The sequence below is a fragment of the Toxotes jaculatrix genome, chromosome 14, assembly GCF_017976425.1.
Source record: "Toxotes jaculatrix isolate fToxJac2 chromosome 14, fToxJac2.pri, whole genome shotgun sequence".
Lineage (NCBI taxonomy): Eukaryota > Metazoa > Chordata > Actinopteri > Toxotidae > Toxotes > Toxotes jaculatrix.
In genome coordinates, this window is record NC_054407.1 from 7,161,787 (window position 1) to 7,170,055 (window position 8,269).

The 8,269-nt window shown below is 41.0% G+C and overlaps 1 protein-coding gene across 1 annotated transcript; it reads right to left on the reverse strand.

The window, feature by feature from the left end:
* Positions 1–746: 746 nt before the first annotated feature.
* On the reverse strand, positions 747–7,042 carry ednrba (endothelin receptor Ba). Its single transcript, XM_041055163.1, has 8 exons — positions 6,811–7,042; positions 5,683–6,161; positions 4,653–4,765; positions 3,548–3,752; positions 2,797–2,946; positions 2,309–2,442; positions 2,071–2,179; positions 747–1,782 (listed from the first exon to the last, which is right to left on the reverse strand). Exons 2-8 carry the CDS (start codon positions 6,094–6,096, stop codon positions 1,648–1,650), a joined length of 1,260 nt encoding a protein of 419 aa, XP_040911097.1. The 5' UTR covers positions 6,097–6,161; positions 6,811–7,042; the 3' UTR covers positions 747–1,647.
* Between the last annotated feature and the right edge of the window lie 1,227 nt (positions 7,043–8,269).

The window sequence follows — 8,269 nt, forward strand, 5'->3', positions numbered from 1 at the left end:
GATACATCAGTTGAATCTCTGCTGGGAATAGAAAAGGAGATAATTCAGGGAGGAATGTACTGAATGTGATTCCTTTCAGTTACACCACCGGTGGGTTTGATTTAATGTCAAACCACATTGAATTGTTTGAAACCATATTGGAAGAACAGAGGCAGAGGGTTCATGGGGTGGAGTGGAGACAGGAATGTAGAGAGAAAGGGTAGGGAAACAAGGGTATAGAGCAGAGAAGGGGTGAAAAAAAAGAAGTTAAAACAAGGAGAAAAAGGAGAGAAAGTGAAGGCAAGGAGAGCGGCTGAAGAGATGAGTTGAAGAGGGGTAGTGAGAGATCACAGGACAGAGAGCTTCTTTGACAGCTAATGTGACATGCGTGACACTGGTTTAGCCTGAAGGAACATTCCCAGGTCAGAGCTGTGTGTGTGTGTGTGTGTGTGTGTGTGTGTGTGTGTATTTGGAGTGAAGAAGTGAGGAGAAAAATAAAGAGATCACAGTAACTTTCTGTGTTAGCATTCACCATCACATGATGCCGCCTGCCGTCACACTTAAAAACACATGCGCAAATTCCGCATACACACACACGCGCACACACACACACACACACACACACACACACACACACAAAGTGAGATCTCAGTAACAGGCAAAGCTAATAAATGGCAATGTCCATGTGCCTGAACAGATAATGGCTAGAAAATTGATGCTTTTCTTCTTCTTCTTCAAAAAGTACCCAACTGACTAAGTGTCCCACTATATTTATCTTTTATTTATTGGTTTATTGCAAAAAGGAAACTCTTGTCACACCAACTGAGGTACAGGTCAGCTTCAGATAATGTTGAGCAAATACAGTCATGAAACACATAAAGCCTCATGGACAGGCCCAATACTGAACAATATAATACAATAGCTGAATGGTCACACATCCTAAATCACACAACATCAGTAGTTCAATAACTAGAGGGAAAATGACACAGAGACAAATTCATATAAAAGGCACTAATGTGACAAATGATAAGGTATGCAAAATACTCAATACATACATACGTTTTAAAGGAAATACATACAAAAAACAAAACAGAAAAAAAAAAAAAAAAAAACAAGAGCATTAGATTCATTATTTAAATTTTCCAAGCTGCTGCAGTGTGTGGTAGCAATACATAACACAGCATCAAGCTTGAATATTGTCCATGCAATGCATAATTTATCGCAAGATTCATAGCATCAAAGTAACATTCACCATCCAGGCTGCGAGCCCGATGAGCTGTCTTCACTAATTGACCCTTGACCCCCAATTTTACATAACACTTGTGCTGAACTTCGCCCCTGCTCAGTTCTCGATATTTGGTGTAATTAACACCAGTTTGCCTGCTTCACGCATTTCACACTTGTTTTCCAAGAATACAGCTTTTTGACGTGTTTTTCTCCTCTTGGACAGGGAGAGTGTGCAGCACTCCATAATGGCAAGTGTTTGCAGTTTTAGGTAAGAGTGAGGGCTGATTTCCAAGGGAACGTCTGTTAGGAGTTGAAGGAGACTTCATATGATGCCGTAGATGAGGCAAGAATGGGCACCTATCCACATTCAGTCAGCCATACTTCAATATTTTGTTTCTTTTTTTGTCAGCATCTCCCCTTTTCTCACTTCTAGGGCTCTCTTCAGGCTGTAGTAGATTTGTTGGTCATGCGGGAGTTGCTCTGGTCGGAGGCTCGTTCGGTAACTTTCAGCTTCATGCACGACTGCTTCTCATCCATCAACATCTCGGCTGGTAGGCACCAGCAGCACAGGCAGGACTAATAAAGCAGGAAAAAAGAGGTGAGAAAGACCATAGGGCTGAGAGAAAAGCATTAGAGTGCAACAGTATTAAAGAAAATGTTAAAATGTCTATGTCCGTCTAAGTCTTTATGCCAACCTGAGCAAGCTGCTGGCATTAGCTGCATACATGTATAAGAGTGTAAATCATCTTCTCATCTATTCCTCTTCAAGAAAACAATTAAACATATTTCCCAACATGCTGAACTATTTCTTTAAGACATTTTCACTTTGCGTGTAGCATATGTTGCAGCTGAGTTGCAGCTTACCCTGAAGCAGTTCTTGAAGCGCTTGCTGACCATGTAGAGGGCTATGGGATTGATGCAAGAGTTGACAGATGCCATGTTGATGCCAATGTAGTCCAACACCAAAAAGAAACTAAAAGGGTTACAGAGACACATCAGTCTTCTACTTCTCCTTTCCTAGAGGGTGATTCAGCTTTCTTTTAAATCTCTCCTCTAGCCTACTTTGTTTTGTGCACAATGGGAAATGTATTTCCTTCCATACCTTAGAAGTTCACAGCGGTTTGGGTCTTTCTCATCATAGATGGTCAGCTTCAGGATACGGCTGAGGTGGAGAGGCAGCCAGCAGAGAGCAAAGACCAGAACTAGACAGAACACTGTCTTAGCCACCTCCCTCCGCTGAACACAGACAAACACCCACAAATCAATGTGTATTAACAGACTGTTTTGACAGTTTGGCACTTAAATAGCTGTGGTGAAATTCTGGCCCCAAAGCAGTCTTATAACATTGGACACCTTTTTTTTGGAAAGCTAAAAGATTTGTAATCATAAATAAAATCCATTTAAGTGGAAATTTGCTGTAAATATTTGAATGGTTTTGTATCAAGTTTTAAATATAAACATTTCTCTTAGTCAGTTTTGTATTTGTCCTGCTACTAAATTAGTGTAATGTCACTTAAACCTCAACATGAAAACAGTCAATAATGAATCAAACAACAAGCAGGCTAAATAAAATAAAGGCCATCATCACACCTGTTTGAGATGATCACTAAGAGCGATCTGGACTCCGTTCTTCTTCCTCAGCATCTCACAGGTCATGAGGGTGTAGAAAATAGCAGTGCAGGCCAATGGTAGGCAGAAATATGCACTGAACAGCCACCAGTCCTTTGCTGATTTATAAAACTACAAAGGGAATACAGGAGAACAGCATGGGAGTAAGCACAAACATCTGTACTTGAGAGCTTGGCTTAAAGGTAACACGTGTCAGAAATAAATTTAATGACACATATAGGCTGTCAGACCTGGACCAGAGTGGGGGACTCAAGGGTATGTCTGAAATCCAGACTGTTGACTTGCATTTAAAAATCAATTTATCAAGGTACCTCGGTGGAATTAGAGCCGTTCATTGTTGTTATTTTAAGGCTGACGGGGGACATGCGAACACACATAATGTATATTCACAAGCGCTGCAGTATTTTATGTCAGCCAAGAGAGTAATAACTCCTGAAATATATTGTTTTTTTCTTTTATACGATGATTCATTTTGTGCAAACTCTCTTTCACCCTGACCTGGCCTAGAAGCTTTCACAGTATGACTGGGAGTGTATGCACTTCAGTCAGCATATGTACCATCATGCCTTACCATGTGTGTCTGTATGTATATGTATGTGTGTCTGTACGTATATGTGCATGTGCAGGTCTGCAGCGTGCACAGCTGTGTCAACACACTATTTTTCCCTGCAATGAATTATAGGGCTCTAAAGGCCTGTGCTTCTCAGCTCACCCTCATAAAGTCGGTTTTCTGCATGGGGTGAAGCAAACAGATTCGCAAGTGTTCTCCTTTGTAGTCCATGGTGATCATGTCGAAGGCTATTGCCTCTGGCACAGCCAGAATGATGGATAATATCCAGATGAGCGCTATTTCAGTGGCCATCCACTTTGGAACGCCAATCCCTTTGATGCGGCTCCACGAAGCCACGGCCCGATACCTGAAAGATTCATCACATACACAATCAGTTCACAAACCTATCAATTTAATCAAAACTGATTTATTAATACAAGTTAAAGGAATAGTTTGATATTTTGTGAAATACACTTAGGCCTATTCCCTTTCCTGCTGAGAGTTAGCCAATTAGATCAAAAACAGCTCTCGTGTCTGTACGTTAAAGAGCCAGCCGCTGGTTAGCTTATGGTTAGCTGTAAGCTAACCCTGTTGTTTTTACTGTTCGGCCTTTAAACGGATTAAGTACATGAGATATCATATGCTAATTAATGAGCTTTAGATGTCCTGGTAGGCATTTCTTACCTTTGGACTAAGCTAGGAAAGCTGTTTCCTCCTAGCCGATGAACTAGCCGTCTGGCTATCGATCTTCTCATGTAGCTTTTGACAAGACACCAAAAAGCGCATTTTCCAAAATGTCAAACTATTCCTTTACTAATTTCATCTTAGAGTGCAAGTTTAACAGATATGCTGTCTGAAACCTTAACAGAGTCTTTTTTGGTTTAATTCTGAGATACATCTCTTATCCTAGCTGACAAAACTGACAAAAGTTTTTTTTTTTTAACTAACACTATGCTGTATTTCATATAAAGCACCATATCTAGTCAAGTTTGATAAGTATGAAAATAATTTATATTTAATAAAAATTCCATTTCAATCCCAAGCTCACAGTTGACAGTAGAATAAGTGTCAGTTTACAGATCACTAAAGTTAAAAGCAGCCAGTAGCAAGGAGGTCAAAGGTCAGGTCAAAAGTCATTGCTCTGACAATGTTTCTGTAATCCCTGACTGTAGTGGTGTCAGGAAATGAAAACAGAAGCTAACATGGGAGGAGGGGTGAGTTTGTGTTTGTGTGTGAGTTTGTGTCCACTGTTTGTGACCGGGTTTACCTGTCAATACTCAAAGCACACAGACTCAGCACTGTGATCCCCACCGACGCTTTTTGAACAAACGGCACCAGCTTGCACAGAGCCACCCCGAACGGCCAGTCTTCTGCCAGGAGCTGGAGAGAGACAGAGACAGAGGCGGATAGAGTTGATGACTGAGCTGAACCATGGTAGGGAGTGAAGCAAACTGTCTGGCTCCATGTTGCTTTTCCCCGTCTCAGACCATATATAAGTAAACCTGATCTTATTGGTTTATGTGAACATCCAGAAATGTTTTTTCTTCTTCTTCTCAGGTTTAATGTTTTAGTCCTTTCTTTTGAACACAGTGAGGCCTCTGGTTGACCTCAAAGCACTGTAACCCAGAGCCATATAGTGGCTTGTGGAAAACAACAATTCTCTGCTAAACTTGTACAATATGGGGCTTTTCGTGTCTGCTTTAGATGGGTGTCTGGAATGTGAGTGTAGATCTCTTGGACTCATATGTGACCCTGTGTCTCTCCATACCACCCTGTCTCTCTTGTCTCTGGTATGTAACCACATACAGTTGTTTTAGCATGCTTGCCCCCTTACCCAAATATACAGATACTTTGGTCCTCTCTGTCTCTCTCTTTTTCTCTCTCTCTCTCTCATACACATACACTGACACACACAAACACACATATACACACACAGACACACAGAAAATGAGCCTAACAGATAATAACATGCCAGAGACACAAGGGGATAAAGAGAGGTTCAGAATCCAGAGGAATAATAACATGTAAAAGCTACTTGGAAGCCCCCTTCCAAGAGTGTGTATGAGTGCGCTCTTGTATGTGTGTGTGTGTGCTAAGGGTTTAAAGTCCAATATGCAGCAAAATATTCACAAATGTCCTTAAAAACTTATTCTAATAAACTTCAGAGGGACATTAAACACAATAAGAGTCCAACAAAAATTCATTTAAAAGCTAAGGGAGTTTTGAATTCTCTGAAAATAAAGATACTGTTAAGGTATAGGATTTTTTAATTAGCCATATTCTGCACCTCGACGTACCTTGTAAACATTAATGGGAATGCCAATGATGATGTGTAGCAGGTCTCCAAGTGCCAGGCTGGCAATCAGAATGTTTGGCCCGTTGCGCATGCACTTATTCTTATAGATGATCCTCAGAAGAGTGGAATTGCCTATAATACCAACAACAAACACCAGGCAGGACACCACTGTGTTAATATACTTGAAGGTGTCTCGGATTTCTGTAGGTCCGGTGCACATGGGAGGTAGCCGGCGACGGGGCATGGTGATGTTTGACCTCACCGGACCCTGCACTTCTCTCTCTATAAGCCCAAGTCTCTGCGTAACGGTAAGAGGGTCCTGAGGGACTTGTTTCTTTGGCTCCAGCTGCCCACTGGCCACTAGGATGTGGCCTGCCAAAAGGAGTACCTCCAAGCAGAGGAGATGAGTCTTCATCCTGGTGTTTGTTATGAATGTGGCTTTTATTCAACTGGGCTGCAACTGATCCTCTTTGAATGCGCCTGGAACACAAATTACAACAAAGTACTGTATGCAGTCAGTCTGTCTGCTGTCTGTTATGTGACAACAGGAATATTATTTTACCATATAAAATCAAACAGTCTAGACTAACACTGTCCAGTAGGGACATAAGGGTCCAGGATTTATTATGTGACTTTAGCTCTCAGCTGTCATGTCTTCTCAATATAAACTCACTAAAAACTCACATTTAAGATCTGCAGACCCACCCTCCAGTAACATTATAATCACTTTTAATTCAGGGACTGTACAAAAGTTATTAGGGGGAGAGTGAGGTTGAAAAGGGGGAAGGGGAGTATTGTATTTTTTCTTAGTCTTTTCTTTAGTCTTGCAGTAGCAGTTGAGGGTCTTTTAATTTTGTTTTTTTAGCCTTCCTTTGCAACCTAGTTAAAAGTTACATTTAAAGTAACACTGGACTTTCACTTGGTGTGCCATGATGTATAAAGGTTCACTTCTCTATATTCAGAGGACAACAATTCTGTGGTTTAAACAAGCTGTAGTTTAGGCCTGTTTAGAAAACATTAATAGCCCTGAAAGGGCTTTGCTGAAGTGAAACATGAGGTTCAGTCCCCCACCCCCCTGTTATTATTGATGCAGTCCCTAAATGCATCAACACTTTAAACTCTTACTTACCTAACTCCTGACTAAGGAAGAGATCATCCAATGTTTATGCCTCTTAGATCAAACGTCCCCAGTGACTCTCAAGCTGTCAGGACAGAGAAAAGTTCCCAAAGTGGAGGGATACTGCTCCTGCAGTGACAGTCCAGTCATCTCCAAGCAGCAGCAGTCCACTCTGTCACTGGTGACAAAGTAAAAAAAAAAATCCAGATCTGTGATCCAGAGGCTCCAGTCAGCTGCTCTGGTAGTTCAGTCCTCTCCAGTACTGCCTGTTGAGTCTCAATGAACACAGTCTCAAGAGTCTGCTGAGTTGATCCCTGTCCTCCAGCCCCTCCTCTTTTTATGTAGAGGGGGTGGAGGAAGACAGAGGAAGGCAGGCAGGATGTTCAAAAGTCATTCAGCGTTTATCAAAGTGCCCTCATTTTAATGGAGTTCTTGTGTGTTTTTGGTACTCAGTCATGACTTTATAATCTTTTACTTTTATGGTATATTTCATCCCCCAATGGTATCATCCATTAATATTTATATAGGCAGTGATCATTGCTATTTTATTTGTCCTATTAAAATATTTCATTTTACCCTGCTATTGTTCTCTTTGGTAAGGTAAAGAGTAAAAGAAAATCCTTTTACAACTCTTTCCTTTAATCTACATCCACAACAATTCTATCACTTGGATTGTATCAGGCTGTCAATGGGCTGTCAAATCATAGATAACTGCACCATGTTTTCCTGGATGATACTCACTGTAATGAGAAGCCAAGAAACTTGTCAAGACATTAACAAAGGTATTAGTGTCCCTCATGTTTCATGGCCTCCCATCCAATATTTCAGCATGGACAAACGTGGTGGACGGACAGACCAACATTGCCATCTCCGGAGTTGTGCTGCTTCTTTTGTGGATCATGGATGGTTTGGTAACTGAAAACACACCACTTTAAACACAAATTTAGAGTGTATATGACTTTGGTTTAATTTACAAACAGGACAGAGGTCAAAATGGTGTCTAGCTTCTTTATCAAACCAACAGTATTGTTAGTACTTCATAAATTAAAACCACTCTTAAAAAATACAGCTATTGCTTCCTGTCACAGAGGGGACATCACTGTTTTTTTCCATGCCCCTCCTTGCCTCAGTGTCACGCCATGTGCATTTGTTTTCTCTTTCTATTTACTGAAAGGATGAAAATGTTGTGATTTTTCTGTGACCCTCTCACGTTTTCCACTCAGCACTGTAAAGCAATTTTCCGGTCACATATAGATCCAGTGACGCACTGTGAAATACAGTGTACATGACAGTAAGTGCTAACAGTCTTCTGGTGAGTTGCTTGTTTGCTTTAAGATCTTTAGGCTGCTGTCACGAAATTGATGTGGCAAAAATGTTATATTGCTGTACATTAATGACCTGAGGTGTGTCTCACATGTCTAGACCACACCTGCATTGACCCATTGTTGATCCTCCCCATGAGGCTCAGATT

Coding starts and splice junctions, on each gene's coding strand:
- ednrba (XM_041055163.1), bottom strand. CDS start 6,096: ATGAAGACTCATCTCCTCTGCTTGGAGGTACTCCTTTTGGCAGGCCAC. Junction 4,766..5,682: donor TTCCCATTAATGTTTACAAG/GTACGTCGAGGT, acceptor GTCTCTCTCCAG/CTCCTGGCAGAAGACTGGCC. Junction 2,443..2,796: donor TTAGTGATCATCTCAAACAG/GTGTGATGATGG, acceptor GTCTGTGTTCAG/CGGAGGGAGGTGGCTAAGAC.